This window comes from Elephas maximus, chromosome 19 (assembly GCF_024166365.1).
Source record: "Elephas maximus indicus isolate mEleMax1 chromosome 19, mEleMax1 primary haplotype, whole genome shotgun sequence".
Lineage (NCBI taxonomy): Eukaryota > Metazoa > Chordata > Mammalia > Proboscidea > Elephantidae > Elephas > Elephas maximus.
The window spans coordinates 54,338,446-54,356,465 of record NC_064837.1 but is presented as its reverse complement, the minus strand read 5'-3'; the positions used below and the strand labels follow the sequence as shown (position 1 = coordinate 54,356,465).

Genomic DNA, 18,020 nt, shown 5'->3' with positions numbered 1-18,020 from the left:
TGCTTCTAGAAGGGGTTGGGGAGCTAAACTACCATGTTTTTTTTCTATGCTTGATATTCAATTGTTTCAATACTGTACTCCTAAAATGACAGTGCTTTGAGTTAGCTGAGCATTGCCTAAGAAACGAAGGACAGAAAAATTTTACTTGTCCTACTTCCTCATCCTCTCCTTTATTTTCATACTCACTGTCTACAACATGGCCGTTCTTACAAACATTTTCCTTTCATAAAAGAGGTAGTCATTTAAATCATGACTATGTGCAACGCGAACTTACACTGCATTACAGTCATCAATAAAATATAAAGTGCCAACTCCAATGTTCATTCTACTGATTTTCCGTATCTCACCAGAGAATGCTTTACTAATGCTTTCTACTGTTATAAAATGAACAGCATCAGGAAAGAAACACTGGCAGAGCTGCGACAAAAGTGCAACAGAAAAATGTAAAACCTTTAGGTGCTGGTTTTTTTTTTTTTAAATCCAGTGTTAACAGAAAAATTCTTTATGAACATTTATATACACACATTACACATGCTTAGTACAAATATAAATCTGTTTATAAACTAAGATGCATGCATTAGTTAATGCTACACATACATAGAGGGCATGCAGATTTCAGAACTATAACATTTTCATTCTCAAATGGCCATAAATAAATATTAAAGCAGCTAAGGACACCTGACATACTGAACCATATCCAAGCCTTTAATTTTGTTAAAACCATTTTCTTTCCTGTTCACTGTAGCAAACCCACCTCTGGATCATACTGACGATTATTTTTTTCCCAAGCCCTGTACATGCTGCACCATTTTGTTTGTCTTCTGGACAGTGGAGAAATCAGCAGAACAGCAGTGAAGGAGTGCACTGGAGTCAGCAGAGTCACTGCCAGCCTCCTACTGCAGTCTGTATATTGAACGCACTCAAACCCACAGGTGCCTACGTAAAATCCTCCAGCTGCAGCCTGCATCTCAATGTTTCCTCAGCACCAGATCTGTATGATACTTTCACTTTGCTTTAACCCAGTAAATGGACAGGACACACAGCAGTATATCACTCTGTAGAAACGAATTTTACATAAAAATCTTATATAGACACTGTCTCTATTAAGTAACCAAAAACGAATGACTTTTTAAATCATAAACACTCAGAAGGATAATCACCAAAAAAGAAAAGCATTTTCTAACATTTCTAAAATTCTAAACTAGGAATTTAATTTTTTTCCAAAAAGTGTAACATTAAAACCTTATACATGGTTGGTCTTACATCTTCTTACATAAATAGCTTATGGAAGTAAATTTTCACACACCATAAGCACGTTGTGTTACAGATGCATAAACAGGTTTGCCTCTAAGCATATCTTTTCATCAACAAATAATTCATTTATAAGAAGAAAATACCAAACTTATCTGTTAAAAGGCAGAGTAAATCTAAGTAAATCAATGCTCAATAGATCACAGAAGAAACAAGAAACAGAGGCTCACAATACTTTCATATAAACTTTGAACACATACACTCTTACCCTACCCGAATTTAAAAAATTAAAAACTGGAGAACTCTTAAAAAATCAGCAACTCTAACTCTTTAATTTTTCAGATAAAATAAGAACCAGAGAATTTACGGTTAAAGTACCCTTCTCAAGGTCACACAGCTGGTTAGTAGCAAAACCTGGTCTTCAAAATATACTTTATAATTAATTAATTAATAACTACCAAAAGTCGTCCAAGATTAAAAAGATAATCTGAATATTCCCATAACTATTAAATAAACTGAATTCATAATTAAAAGTCTAATCCAGGGTTAGGCAAAGAGTTCTTAGGCATGATACCCAACACATGATTTAAAAAATGATAAACTAGGCTTCACTCAAAATTTAAAACTTTTGCTCTGCATAAGAAAACAAGCAAATCACATACCCAAAAAAGGATCTATATTCAGAATATACAATGAACTCTCAAAACTCAACAGTAAGGAAACAACAACTGAATTGAAAAATAGGCCAAAGATCTGAACAGATACTTCACCAAAGAAGACAGATGAGATGAAAGGCAAATAAAAATGTGAAAAGATGTTCAACATCATTAGCCGTTAAAGGAATGCAAATTAAAACAATGATGAGATAGATTAGCTAACAGAGTGGCTAAAATAGAAACTAATGACAATACCAAGTGCTCACAAGAATGTGGAGTGACCGAAACTCTCAAACATTCCCTGTGGGAATACAAAATGGTACAGCCACTCTGGAAAATAGGTTGGCAGTTTCTTATAAACATACACTTACCATAAAAAGAAAATATGACCCAATAATCCCACTCCTAGGCATTTACCCTAAAGAAATAAAAACCTCTTTTCACACAAAAACCTGTACATAAACAACCAGATAGTGCCCAGCTACCATCAGTGATTGCTCTGACAAGGATCACAATAGAGGGTCCTGAACAGAGCTGGAGAAAAATGTAGAACAAAATTCTAACTCAGAAAGAAAGACCAGACTTGCTGGCCTGACAGAGATTGGAGAAACCCTGAGGGTACGGCCCCTGGACACCCTTTGAGCTCAGTAATGAGGTCACTCCTGAAGTTCACCCTTCAGCCAAAGATTGGACAGGTCCATAAAACAAAACGAGACTAAAGGAGCACTCTACCCCAGGGGCAGGGACTAGGAGGCAGGAGAGAACAGGAAAGCCGGTAATAGGGAACCCAAGGTTGAGAAGGGAGAGTGTTGACGTGTCGTGCAGTTGTTAACCAATGTCATAGAACAACATGTGTACTGACTGTTTAATGAGAAACTAGTTTGTTCTGTAAACCTTCATCTAAAGTAGAATAAAAAATTAAAAAAAAAACCTGTAAATGAACCTTTATAGTAGTTCTATTCATAGTCACAAAAACTGGAAACTACCCAAATATTCTTCAGAGGTGTGAATGAATAAATAAACTGTGATAATCCATAAAATGAAATACTACTCAGCAATAATAAGGAATGAAAGACTGACGGACACAATTTAGATTAATTTCAAAGGCATTGCACTAAGTGAAAGAAGCCAGTCGTTCCATTTATAGGACATTCTTTAAAAAAAAAAAAAAAAAAAAAACCTACAGAACTACAGAATAGCTCAGTGGTTGCCAGAAGTTTGAGGTGAGGGCAGGGTACGATCATAAATGGATATCATGATGTAACCTGTACCATGGTGTACCTTAAATATGGTAGTGGCTACACAAATCTATACATGTATTAAAATTTATAGAACTATATACCCAAAAGAGGTGAATTTTACTCTGTGATAATGTTTTTAAATTGTTTTAAACCTAGAACTCCAACTACCACTTTGTGATCACAGCTTCCAATTCTAGATCTCTTACTTTGCCCCCTCATCTGAGTTCCTAACTCATGTATCTAACTTTCCCTGGGTATCTCATCATCAACTCAAATTTAACAGCTTCAAAAATGAGTTCATTATATTTTCCTCCAAACCTCAAATGAATGGCACCACCATTCACCCTAAGCCAAAAACATGGGTGTCGTCTCTGAATATAAGTTCTGCAAGTTACTATATGATTAGGGCAGTCATTTGATCTGTAACAGTGCTATATTCCTAACAGCTCTAACTTTATCTGACACATTGCAAGCACTCAATAAATATTTTTGTTGGATAGATGAGTAAGACTGCAGCTCCTCCTTCATTAGACCCTCCTGCAATACCGCCTATAGACAACATGTTGTTTTGCCTGCCTACCATCATACAAACAGCCCTTTCTGATAACTGCACTTTACCACCCCCCACTCTATCTACTAATTTACTCCCTCCCACAGTTGATTTTCACCAGGGTAGGTACCTAACTCAAGCTGAGATAATCACAGACCTTATCCAAACTCTACTCCAAAGCATAAGTGATTTGTCCAGAGGTCTATCCAGATCTAAGTTAGGCCAGACTTAACATACCCATGGGCATATGGATTTGAAAACAAGAGAATTAAGTTAGTATCTCTCTCTGGGTGCATGGACTGTACGATGTAAAATTCAGGTGTTGTTGGTAGCCCCGTTCCACTATTTGAAATGAACAGCAGAGGGAACTAATGTGCGAAGTCAGAAAAGAATAAAATAGACAAGCTGAATGAAGCAGATCTAAGAAATGGGAGTCAGTCAAAGTACCAAACCACTTGTATGTAATTCACTAAATGCATCAAGCTCTCTCACAGCTTCATTCCTTTCTCTTTGCTGTATCCTCTGCCTGAAATGGAAACCCTGGTGGCATAGTGGTTAAGAGGTATGGCTGCTAACTAAGAGGTCAGCATTTCAATCCACCAGGCACTCCTTGGAAACTCTATGGGGCAGTTCTACTCTGCCCTGTAGGGTTCCTATGAGTCAGAATCAACTTGTCAGCAACAGGTTTGGTTTTTGGGTTTTTCTGCCTGAAACTCCCTTTTCCCTATGTCTCCAACTGGCTAACTACTATTTAGACTCCATGGTCGTCACCATCTCCTCCAAGAATTGTTCCATTACCTTTTGGTCTGTGATGGAGTCCCTCCTTGACATTCCAACAGCACCCTGTAAGAACTTTATCATAATACTTCTCACCCTATGTTTTAATACTGTTAGTTTACTTATGCAGTAGATTAGAATCTAGGACTATGTCTTTTATCTCTAAGTAAATTGTATCTCCCAACACTTTACCTGGCCCATAGTAGGTGCTTACTATTTAATCAGGGATGGAAATGGAACACATGGAGGGAGAAAGGGAGGAAAGAAGTATCTAAATAGAACTTTAGCCTTAAAGCAGGAAGAAACTGGAAGGGTAACAGAAAGGAGATTTACTAGCAGTCTGGCTATCAGTTTTAAAGATGGGAACAAAGAAGAATGGCAAAGTGACATATTCTGAGTAAAGAAATAACTGCACTGACCAACTAGTATATGGATAATATCAGAGGTAATGGAATGAGATGTGAGATAAGTTTTTGAACAAAGAAGTAAGCCAGGCATTTGTTGTTGTTCTTAGGTGCCATCAAGTCAGTTCCAACCCATAGTGACCCTCTTCATACAACAGAACGAAACACTGCCCAGTCCTGCGCCATCCTTGTTGTAGCCACTGTGTGAATCCATCTCGTTGAGGGTCTTCCTCTTTTTCACTGACTCTCCACTTTACCAAGCATGATGTCCTTCTCCAGGGACTGGTCCCTCTTGAATATATGTTCAAATCATGTGAGACGAAGTCTCATCACTCTTGCTTCCAAGGAGTACTCTGGCTGTATTTTTTCCAAGACAGACTTGCTCATTCTTTTGGCAGTACATGGTACAGCCAATATCCTTTGCCAATACCATAATTGAAAGGCATCAATTCTTCTTCAGTCTTTCTTATTCACTGTCCAGCTTCTGCATGCATATAAGGCGACTTAAAATACCATGGCTTTGGTCAGGCACGACTTAGTCGTCAAAGTGACATCTTTGCTTTTTAACACTTTAAAGAGGTCTTTTGTGGTAGATTTGCCCAATGCAACTGCTGCTTCCAAGGGTGTTGATTTTGGATCCAAGCAAAATCAAATCTTGACAACGTCCATCTTTTCTCCATTTATCATGATGTTGCTTATTGGTTCAGTTGTGAGGATTTTTGTTTTCTTTATGTTGGCGTGTAATCCAAACTGCAGGCAGTAGTCTGTGATCATCATCAGGAAGTCCTTCAAATCTTCTTCGCTTTCAGCAAGCAATGTTGTGTCATCTGCATATCACAGGTTGCTAATAAGTCTTCCACTAATCCTGATGCCCTATTCTAAATATAGTCCAGCTTCTCAGATTATTTGCCCAGCGTACAGATTGAATAAGTTTGGTGAAAGGATGTAACCCTGATGCACACCTTTCTTGATTTTAAATCATGCAGTATCCTTTCTCTGTTCAAACGACTGCCTCTTGGTCTATGTACAGTTCCCCATAAGCACAATTAAGTGTTCTGGAATTCATATTCTTTGCAATGTTATCCATAAGTTGTTATGATCCACACAGTCAAATGCCTTTGCAGAGTCAATAAAACACAGGTAAACATCTTTCTGGTATTCTATGCTTTTGGCCAGGATCCATCTGACATCAGCAATGACATCCCCCCTTCCACATCCTCTTCTGAATATGGCTTGAATTTCTGGCAGTTCCCTGTCGATATACTACTGCAACCACTTTTAAATGATATTTTACTTGCGTGTAATACTAATGATAAACAAACAAAAAAACCCATTGCCATTGAGTTGATTCTGACTCATAGCGACCCAATGATGATATTGTTTGATAATTTCTGAATTCTGTTGGATCACCTTTCTTTGGAATGGGTACAAATACGGGTATCTTCCAGTCAGTTGGCCAGGTAGGTGTCTTCCAAATTTCTTGGCATACAAAAGTGAGCATTTCCACTGCTGCATCTGTTTACCGAAATATCTTAATTGGTATTCCGTCAATTCCTAGAGCCTTCTTTTCACCATACGCTTCAGTGCAGCTTGGACTTCTTCCTTCAATACCATCAGTTCTTGATTATATGCTACCTCCTGAAATGGTAGAATGTCAACCAATTCTTTTTGGTACAGTGACTCTGTGTATTCCTTCCATCTTTCTTTGATGCATCCTCTGTCATTCAAAATGCAACTCTCGCGGCTTGAAATTTTTCTTCAGTTCTTTCAGCTTGAGAAATGCCAAACATGTTCTTCCCTTTTGGTTTTGTAACTCCACATCTCTGTACATTTCATTATAATATTTTACTTTGTCTTCTTGAGCTGCCCTTTGAAATCTTCTGTTTAGCTCTTTTATTTCACCATTTCCTCCATTTGCTTTAGCTACTCTACATTCAAGAACAAGTTTCTGAGTCTCTTCTGACATCCATTTGGTCTTTTCTTTCTTTCCTGTCTTTTTAATGACCTTTTTACAGCCAGGCATTACTCTGAAAATATTACTTTTTTTCTTCAGTACTGTCTTTCTCCTGCTGAAGAGTCCACCTTTTCAAGCACCCAGGTCTTTAGGAATGGGTTGGAGGTAAGCAAAAAAAGCAGACAAATCTGTTCCTAACATGCAAGTTTGAAAAACCTGGCCCCTTAAAAAAAAAGAAAAAAGGGCACGAAAAAGATTCATGTGATTAAAAAATATTTCGGAGAAAAAAATAAGGTCAAATCTCCCACTCCAGACTAGAAAAGAATTTCCCCATCAAGAACAATCATGTTCTAGATGATGAGCTGGTTGGTTTCCCAGGCAGGGCAATCATATGGTGAAATCTTATGGTTCAGGACCCAATCTTCAGCTTTGCAGGTCAGAAACTAAGTCTTTAAAGGTCTTCAAAGTGGCCAAGACTCAGATTGATTCATACTGTGATAGCTCTATATCTCTGCAAACTTCATATAAAAATATTAGTATAAGTGACAAAGAGGTTCTGTCATACATTTGGATGAACTGGGAGGGGGCTTGTTCTTCCAACTCTTGGTATGGGAAAGGCTATCAGGGATGTTAAAAATAATCAAACAAAACCCATAACTAAGTTAGCAAAACAAAGTGGCAGGCTCCATTGGTTGCCTACCCTGATCCCTTCTTTCTTGCTAACAGAGCCCTGATTTTTAGATATATGCTTTGAGGGAGTCTGGTTCTCTTCCTAGCCATACTAGGTAAACATTGATTAGTAAATGAATCTTAATAACAACACTTGCAATTCCAGTAATTGGTTTAAGAAAACTTAGGTCCTATAATTTGGCCAATAGGAAAAAAAAAAAAAAAAAACCCAGTGCCGTCGAGTCGATTCCAACTCATAGCAAACCAATAGTTGTGAGGAAATGGTAAGGGGAGGGTGATTTCTGGGAAGTTTTCCTTAATCTTAAAAAGGGGCCCAAGAAAAGGTCTGTTGTCCTACCAGTCTTTGAACAATGGTATTAGAGGATGTAAAGGTTGAAGGCACAACAATCCTTTTGTAGCTATGTAAGGACAAGCCAGAAAACAAAAGCAAACAAACAAAACAATATGCTAAAAACGACAGAGAGGAAAGAAATTGAGTCACTGATCATGTTGTTGAGCTTCAGAAATAACTTACTGTAATCACCCTGCCTCTGGTATTCTTTGTAATGTGAACTAATAAATCCCCATAGTATCTCAGTCATTTTAAGTTGAATTTTCAGTTATTCTAACTATTCTAACTGCTACAATAGTAAATAAAACTGCCCAAAAAAGAGACTATTCAGAATCTAATCAAACTTAAATTTCAACAAAAAGGTCTAATTTCCTCTCAAATTTTCAAGTTTAGTAAATTTGGAGGGTAAAGAGGGACAAACTTAGATGTTAACGTTTATTCATGAGTTTAAAACTCTGCAGCTTTAAGGATATCATCCCAACTCTTCAGCATGGCATGAAAAACAGTTCATTAGCTTATGGGTGATTAACTGTTTATCCTCTTTAGCAACTTTCTAAACCTAAATTTCAGCAATAGAGGATTTTCGCAGTTGTCAGAATGTACCATATAGTCTTCTATCCCCACCTAATTGGCAAATGCTGCTTTCTCTATTTGGACCTTTAACTCCTTCTTGGAGCCTTAGTAGCGCAGTAGTTAACAGATCAGCTGCTAACCTAAAGGTTCAAATCCACCAGCCACTCCTTGGAAATCCTATGGGGCAGTTCTATTCTGTCCTATAGGGTCACTATGAGTCAGAATCAACTCCACGCATGCGTTTTACAGGAACCCGTACTTAACCTTCAAAACTCAATGTGCATTCATTCTCCTCTCCTACCTGCCTATCCCCCAGCTGTATTTTACGGTTGGTTTAGGAATCTCTCTCCTCTATTAGACTTTGAGCTCCCTGAGAGCAGGAACTATCCTCAGCTTCTATCATAATGCCTGACACACAGTAAGCATTAAAAAATCTTGGTGGAATAAATTAATGAGCCAATTTAGGGAGCAGCCCAAAATACTGTCCATTACAGTATTGGACAATGCAGATTTATAAAATGTATCCATCACCACAGAAAGTTCTATTGAACAGTACTGTTCCACAGATTAGTAAACTATTTCAAAATTATTCAAAACTCGTTATGCAGTTTTTTGTTTTTGTTTTATAATATAAGACTGGAATGATGTTGGGACTTTTTCAGAAAATTCATGCCATCTGACAAATATTTATTAGGAAACATAATGCTATGGGACCAAGGATACAAAACAGATAAGGCATATTTGATCACTCAAGCTCTCAGTCTGAGCACAGACTGCTGCCTGAGCAGTTTTACAATAACGATAAAAGCAGTCAACGTTGATGATGCTTACTAAGTTCTTTCCCAACCGAGACTATAAACCCAGGTGCCATCAATCCGACTCTGACTCATGGCGACCCCACGTGTGTCAGAGTAGCACTGTGCTCCACAGGGTTTTCAGCGGCTGATTTCATCACAAGGCCTTTCTTTTGGGGTGCCTCTGGGTGAACATGAACCTCCGATCTTTTGGTTAGCAGTCAAGCACCTTAACTATCTGGACCACCCAGGGACTCCACTCTGGAAACCGTGGTGGTGTAGTGGTTAAGAGTTCAGCTGCTAACCAAAAGTCAGCAGTTCAAGTCCACCAGGCGCTCCTTGGAAACCCTGTGGGGCAGCTATACTCTGTCCTATAGGGCTGCTATGAATCAGAATCGACTAGATGGCAATGGGTTTGGTTTTTTGTTTTTTCTGGGACTCCAATCAAGACTAAAGGCTCCTTAAAATAAAATCTTTAGTAAGTAAAAGAGAAATCATCCAGAAGTTTCAGACTTCACACTATTTCAAGCTAATGTAGACTGAGTAATAAATGAACATAATTTTGATTAAAATAACACATTGCATGGCATATGATAAATATTCAGTAAATGTATGTTGAATCTGAATTAACTGTATGCACAGGAACAAAGTATTTTTTCCAAGATTTATATCTTTAGATAAGTAAGTAAAGGACCTTGCAATACCATAGACTCATTGGAGAAGGGTAAAACCATTTTATTATATACATAGAATTAAATCATAGTTACATCTTTATCATGTATCTTTTTATCAATATTGCTTCATTATACACCCTATTGACTACATGAAATAATTTTACAAAAGGCATTTCATAGGAAAGCTGTTTAACGATGCAGTTACCGTGCAAAATTTTCAGTCTCCTTCTCATCTTTACTGATGGCATTTTCAATGTTACTTGTTCCCTCAATTTAATAAAAGTCAAATATTAATGAGAGCTTGGGAGAAAAAATGGCTTGTTCACCTTTGGTTTAGAAACATGACCAGCTTACTTTCTTTATGGAAAAAGCATTAAAGATCCCTTTGGAATTCCTCTAAAAAACCAGGATTTAGGATAGCAAGATATTTAGAGATAAATGAAAGAAAATCACGACTCCAGGTCAGAGCAGTTTAAATCTAGAAAAAAGGAAGCTAGTGTATTTTTTCTAGGGAGCCACATAAAACCTGAATAAAAGAAATCTATGGATATAGGAGTTAAGAGATTCATAATATTAGGAAGCAGAGCTTGTTTTTAAGGTCAAATATTTTATTATTGGGTTTCTTAAATTAAGGCATACATGTAACTCTTATTTTAAAGATCCCCTCCATTTATAGAGATGTCCTAGTAGACACAGAGTCTATGTATGCTATTATACGAATTTTTAAAAGATTCTTCTTTCCCCTTCTAGCATCCCACCCATTTTTTTTGGCTCTCTATATATACCGTTAAACTTTCAGTATCATGAGCATAAGTATGGACTTTTATTAAAATTTCCATATATCACGAGTAAACAGAAGTAAGTGTATTATAGGTGAGGAGACCATGGGATGGTATGAATACCACAAATCTGTAAAACCACAAATCTGTAATCAAGAGTTTTCTTTATTTGAAATATTTAAAATTATTAAAGCTTTCTAAGTTTATATCCAGATTAAAAAATTGGCCACATTAAAATAATTTATTATTTTACGTTCATGTAAGCATTACTACACATCAAAATATGCTATATAAAAATATAGCATTAGAAGAAAATTATACATATAAGTTCACTATTTAAATCTCTAATTTTTAATTAGCATCTATTTTCTAAGTATTTATTTTCTTCACTGCACATTCTTAGATTTATGAATGTAGGGTTATAAGCAATATATCTGATACATATTTGGATTTTTTTAAAGTAACTGAACTACAGAAATGGCATCAAAATTAAACCACTTAAATATTTTAATTCTTTTAAACAACTGTTATTTGAAACATATAAGCTTGAATAATAACTGAAGGCAGTATAAACAGGAGAACTTCAATCACTACAAAGAAATCACTATTTCAAACTTCAAGCAGTCCACAAAAGCAATAGTACTGGTTAGGATTCCAACACAAATTTTGAGGGAACACAATTCAATTCATAACATCAGAAAAGATATCACTGAGGAGGTTAGTTCTCAGTAAAGACCTCGTTGAAGAAGGAAACATTTCAAGCAAAGGAAGTAGTAAACATAAAAGCTCTAAAGCAAGAGAAGGCAAATGTAGCTCAAAAGGAGTAAATAAAGAGGCAGAGTTACAGGAGATGAGGTCAGATGTAGTGAGGAACGGGTCGTGTAGGATTATGAAAAAACTTAGGCTTTTAATCAACTTTCGTCAGTCCCTATTTAAAGACTATATTTGGCCCCTGGTTGCCCAAAAACTTCACTATGCCCCTATTTGGCTCATCCCATCTCTGTCTGCCATCTTTCCATGCTCCCCCCACTTATTTAGCCCCAAATACTCTACCTTAGCCTCCTTAAATATGGAAGAAAAGGCATTCACAAATGGAAGAAAGGCATAATCAAACTTCATACACCAAATTCTAATCCTTATGTATGCCTTGCTAATAAAGAATCTCTAATATTTTCAGTAAACACTACAGGACTATATGGGCAAGAAAAATGAGAGGATGAGACTAATGTTCTATGGCATACACTTTTTAAAATTTAACACACAGTTGATAATCAGGGAAGTCATGAATAAATGCTAATGTAAATTAGCTTATGTTTAAGGCATGATAGGGTGATTTCTCTCTCATTTTCCTTCTGAAGAAAAAGAACACAGCTGAGAAACATGAGGGATAATACCAAACAATCCAATACACAAACTAAAGTAAAACAAAACAAGAGAAAAAAGGACAGAAGAAGAGAGAACGGCCAAGGTGTTCCACAACTAATGAAAGACACAGACTCAAGAAGCTCACCAAAACCCAAGCAAGACTGTAGAAATAAAATCATACACCTAGGCATGACAGAGTCAAATGCTGAAAATCAAGATTAGGGAAAAAAGTAAATAAAGCAGCCAGATGAATATAAGACACATTACAATCCAAGGAAAAATAAGAATGATGGCTGACTCCTTACCAGAAACGATGTCAGTCAAAAGACAATAGAACAGCATCTCTAAAGTGCTGAAAGAAAAATACTGCCAATCTAGAATTTTATACCCAGGAAAAATATTCTTCAAAAATGAAGGCAAAATAAAGACACTTTCAGAAAACAAAAGCTGAGATAATTCATTGCCATAATAACTATATTTTAAGATGGAAACATCATTTTACAAGAAGGAATGAAGAATATCAGAAAAGGTAAATATATAGGTAAACATAAAAGACATTTTTAAAAATACTATTTAAAGCAAGAATAACACGATACATTGTGGAAGTAAAATATAAAACGACAAAGCATGGGATATAAATAGACAAATCCACAACCACATTGAGAGGTTTTAATCACATCTCTTTCAGTAATTTTTAAAAGAAGTAATGATATAAAATATTTGCTCAATATCATTAACACAGATGACCTATACTGTATCCGGTACCTAGAGGATATACAATTATTTTCCGGCACATCCAGAGTACCTATCAAAACTGACCATTACAGCTGAGCTGACAGAAGCAAATCTCAATAAATATCAAAGGAATAAAATAACAAAATTAATTCTCTGCTAATAGTACAATTAAGCTAGGAATCAACAATGATAAGATAACCAGAAAACAATCAACTGTTTGGAAACCAACAAGTATATTTTTAAACATCTATTGGTCAAGAAGAAATCACAATGGGAGTTACAAAAACATTTTGAGATGTATGATAATAAACATACTACCAATGTAAACTTGTAAACGTGCAGAAAAATTAGAAAATTAAGAAGATTATAAAGACTATAATAAAAGTCTGCCATCTATTATAATAAAAGTCTACCAACAGAAAATAAACATTTTGGTATTGTTTCTTCTCAATATTTTTCTCAAAAAAGTATATATACAGTTTTGGCTTTTTTTTAACCTTAAATATCTAAAAAAAAAAAAAACCTTGTTCTTAAAAAATACCTTCACAAATTTTAATGACTATAATTAATCTCCAATTTGTATTTTACTTTCTATAAAATCTATAAGGATGGTTCCTATTTTTACAACCTCATTTCCCAAAGAGTGCCTTAGACTGTAATAATTTCACATTTTAACTCAAAAAAATAAAATTTAGGTCTAGAAACTTTTCACTAAGTCTATAATGCACTGAATCATTAATCTCTCATATATTAGAAAAAATATTTTTCCTTCACAAATTTTTCCTTTACCCTACTATTCCTGGTAAGTGTTCTAGGTGTTCCGACCTCTTAATAAAGACAGTATGACGGCCTACAGGAATGTAAACTTTCTTCTTTCTAAATTAAACCCATTTAATAAACATATAAATGCTACAGCATTACCATATTTTTACACAAATAAATATGGTAATTCATATCGCTAAAAGAACTTCTATTTATAAAATATTACACAGAATAGATACAGCATAATCACTTACCACTTGACCTGTTTTTGCGACTTGATTTCCCACCAGTAAGAAGCATCTTGAGACTATTCCGAAACATGGTTGTGCTACTGCGTATTACCAAAACTGTAAAAGAAAATGCGGGATAATACGTTTTAAAATTTTTGTGGTTGTCTACTCAAAATACCATTAAGAATTAATCTGAAATGCATTATACATGATTATGTTTAAATATATAGGATAATAATTTTAACTATATAACAAATAAAGACTATTAAATATTTAAATAGTTCCTTAAAAGTATACTATAATACTTTGGGAACCTATAAAGAGATGAAGGTAGATATCACTGAGAGTACTCAAAAGTAGAAAATAGAAATATGTAGCTATCAACAGCCTACCCTTTCCACTGACTCTCCCTTTCTTGGACAACACTCCCATATACCCTACACACACACACATATAGTTTAAGATTCTAGAAATTTACAGCAGCTGCAGATTTTCTACTAGTCAAGCCAAAATTCCATCTCCCAAGCCTAATTATCGTGACGAGGTAGTCTGTCCAAATAGATTTATAATCAAGTGAATTCTTGATTCATCCCATATTCTAGATTTGCATCTCATAAAGTAAGGATCAGGATGTCTTCATTCTGTCCACTCCAACACAACTACAGCCACCAACATCATCTAAGCCACTGCAGGGTTCCCTGCCAAGAAAAAACTGTGAGCTAGCCAGGCAAAAAAAATGCTATTTGGAAAAGATCTTGGAAAAAAAAATTGCTTTATTACTATACCATCAATGTACACTGTAGAAGACAGAAAATATAATAAGAAAATGGAAGAATACTGGAATTGTCTAGAAGAATGATGCAATAATGAAATAAACTATCACTATTACATCATCTTTCAGTTTTCTTACTGCTTTGTCCAAAGTATTGCAACATTTTTCAAGAAGATTAAAAAAAAAAAGTCTGGAGACACCAGCTTTGTACTTTTTTTTTTTTTTCCCTCAAGCTGTCACTGAACACGGCTGAGAATGCAGGAGTTTTCATGTTCCACCCAGAATGTCAAAGAGAAGACTATTGCCAGGGGAAGATGTTTCACAATTAGATCAAAAGATGCAGGCAAAGAGACAGATGAGCACTGTGGTCTCTAACGATTAACGTGAAATTGTTCGTATAAAAGAGGTCTCTGACTATGAGACTTAAGATGGCCATATTGTAGATTAGGCCATATTATAGATTAATTTCCACAAACTCAAGAATTGAGTGAATCCTAGGACTGCAAAACTGATTCAACATACTGAAAATTAATAGAATGAAGGGGGGGAACCCCACATGATATTAAAACCCATTGCCATCAAGTTGATTCCAACTCATAGCCACCCTGTAAGACAGAACAGAACTGCCCCCATAGGGTTTGCAAGGCTGTAAATCTCTATGGAAGCTGACTTTCACATCTTTCTCCTGTGACCAGCTGGTGGGTTCGAATCTCTGACCTTTCTGCTACCAGCTGATCAATGCAAAAAAGGAACCTGACAAAATTTAACACCCTTTCGTTTAAAAAAAAAAAAACTCAGCAAACTAGGAATAGAATAAAAAATTCTCAACCTAATAAAGGGCATTTTCAAAAAATCCACAGCTAACATCATACACAATGGAGAAAGGCTGAAAGCTTTCCCCAACGAACAGGAACGTGAGAAGGATCCCCGGTTTCACCTCAACATTATACTGGAAGTTCTAGTCAGAGCAAATAGGCAAGAAAAAGAAATAAAAGGCATGCAAATCAGAAAGGAAAAAGTAAAACTATCTCTCTTCACAGATGGCATGAGCCTACATGTAGAAAATTAAAAAAAAAAAATGTGGAGGTGAGATGGGGCCAAGATGGCAGAATAGCCAGATGCTTCCTGCCATCCCTCTTACAACAAAGACCCAAAAAAAAACAAGTGAAATGATCATATTTATGACAAGCTAGGAGCCCTGAACATCAAAGACAAAGTTAGAAAACGGACTGAGCAGCAGGGGGAGGGAGATACGGTTCAGGAGCGAAGAGGAGTTGCTGCACCTGAATCGCCAGGATCCCTCAGGCACCAATCCCAGGAGCAGCGCCAGCAGGCTGATAGTAGCGTTCAGCTGCAGTTTTCTCTGGTAGAAGCACCCAGCCACACAGCCTACTCACACCTCTGGAACCAGAGAAGAACGGCGCTCTCAGCAAAAGCTAAGTGCTTGCGTATGTTTTACCACGCCCCCTCAACCCCAAGCCGGCTTCAGAGGCTGTTGATTTCCCTGGGCCTGAGATAGGCCCTGTTGAGCAACTGGGGCCATGCTCCTGGCCTTGGAGTAGGAATAAATTCACAATTGGGGGAGAAGATAATCTGCCAGCTCCACTAACCAGGGGAGTTCAGGACAGCAGTGGCTCCTGTCCAGGCATAAATGTTCCATGGACTTTGAATACCTTTCCCCCCTGCATGGACCTGTGTAGGCCTATTTCAGGAGAACAGGCCCTTATTGGCAGACTGCAACCATTTCAGCTGTGCGGTGAAGAGGTGGGTATTTGATATTTGACACCACTTTGCCTATTGAAAAGCGTCCTCACCTACCCATATCAGGGGCCTAAGGACTGGTGGCTCCACTTGCGTCACCAGCCACGCATGACAGTGGTCCAAGGATAACATACCTCCCAGTCCTTACAACTAAAAGCATTGGGCGCCATGGACCATCTGTAGAACCCACCACCTGTATGCTCTAGAGAACAGGGACACACTTTCCTCACAGACACTCAGGGAATGGTTCTTAGCCCCCTGCCTTGTTCAGAGCATGACCCCTTGCTGTAACCAGATACAGGTACCTACACCAATCACCCCTGCCCCTCTAAGACTGTATGACACAGCCTGTACCACACACTTGATGACCAGCTACCTGGACACCTGAGCTGAATTCATACAAGAAAAGTGAATGGACTCTAGACTGATATACCTGATAACAGCTCTAACCATCTGATGACAGGATGTTAGAGATTCAAAGGAGAAAACAGTCAAGCTAGCTCACTCAAGCAACCCATTTGGGCATATCAAAACAAAAGAAAGCAAAAAGCCAGGATACAGTAAGCAAACATAAAATAAACTAATACAATAACTTGTAGATGACTTGGAGACAACAGTCAAATCAAATCACATAAAGGAACAGACCATGATTGCCTCAATAAGCTCTCAAAACAAAGAATCAATGGATTGTCTGGATGAAGGTGCCTTCCTGGAATTACCAGATGCAGAATTCAAAAGATTAACATACAGAACTTTTCAGGGCATAAGGATAGAAATTAGGAAGGAGATCAGGCAATACACAGAACAAGCCAAGGAACACACAGATAAAGTAGCTGAAGAAATTAAAAAGGTTATTCAAGAACATAATGAAAACTTTAATAAGCTGCAAGAATCCAAAGAGAGACAGCAATCAGAAATTCAGAAGATTAACAATAAAATTACAGAAGTAGGCAATTCAATAGAAAGTCAGAGGAGTAGAACTGAGCAAGTGGAAGGCAGAATTAGTGAGCTTGAAGATAAAGCACTTGGCACCAATATATTTGAAGAAAAATCAGATAAATGAATTAAAAAAAATGAAGAAACCTTAAGAATCATGTAGGACTCCTTCAAGAAAAATAACCTATGTGTGATTGCAGTACCAGAACAGGGAGGGACAACACAAAATAGAGAGACAACTGTTGAAAATTTGTTGGCAGAAAATTTCCCTGATAATGTTAAAGGTGAGAAGATATCTATCCAAGATGCTCATCGAACTCTACATAAGGTAGACGTTAAAAGAAAGTCACCAAGACATATTATAATCAAACTTGCCAAAACCAAAGATAAAGAGACAATTTTAAGAGCAGCTAGGGAAAAACAAAAAGTCATCTGCAAAGGAGACTCAATAGGAATAAGCTCGGACTACTTGGCAGAAACCATGCAGGCAAGAAGGCAATGGGATGACTTATATAAAGCACTGAGGGGAAAAAAATTGCCAGCCAAGAATCATATATCCAACAACTGTCTCTCGAATACGAAGGTGAAATTAGGACATTTCCAGATAAACAGAAGTTTAGGGAATTCATAAAAGCCAGACCAAAACTACAAGAAATACTAAAGGGAGTTCCTTGGTTAGAAGATCAATAATATCAGGTTATCAACCCAAGACTACAACACTGGACAGACCACCAGAGGTCAACACAGACAGAGAAATCACAAAGATAAGATAAAAAAAAAAGCTC

At 36.8% G+C, this 18,020-nt stretch overlaps 1 protein-coding gene across 6 annotated transcripts in view; it reads right to left on the bottom strand.

The window, feature by feature from the left end:
• TANC2 (tetratricopeptide repeat, ankyrin repeat and coiled-coil containing 2) overlaps window positions 1–18,020 on the bottom strand; it is a 381,836-nt gene that overhangs the window by 323,388 nt on the left and 40,428 nt on the right. For all 6 annotated transcript variants that reach the window (XM_049860883.1, XM_049860882.1, XM_049860884.1 and 3 more), the window contains exon 2: window positions 13,791–13,883. In XM_049860883.1, the coding sequence (XP_049716840.1) occupies window positions 13,791–13,857 (67 nt within the window). In that variant the 5' untranslated portion in view covers window positions 13,858–13,883. The remainder of the gene's footprint in view (window positions 1–13,790; window positions 13,884–18,020) is intronic.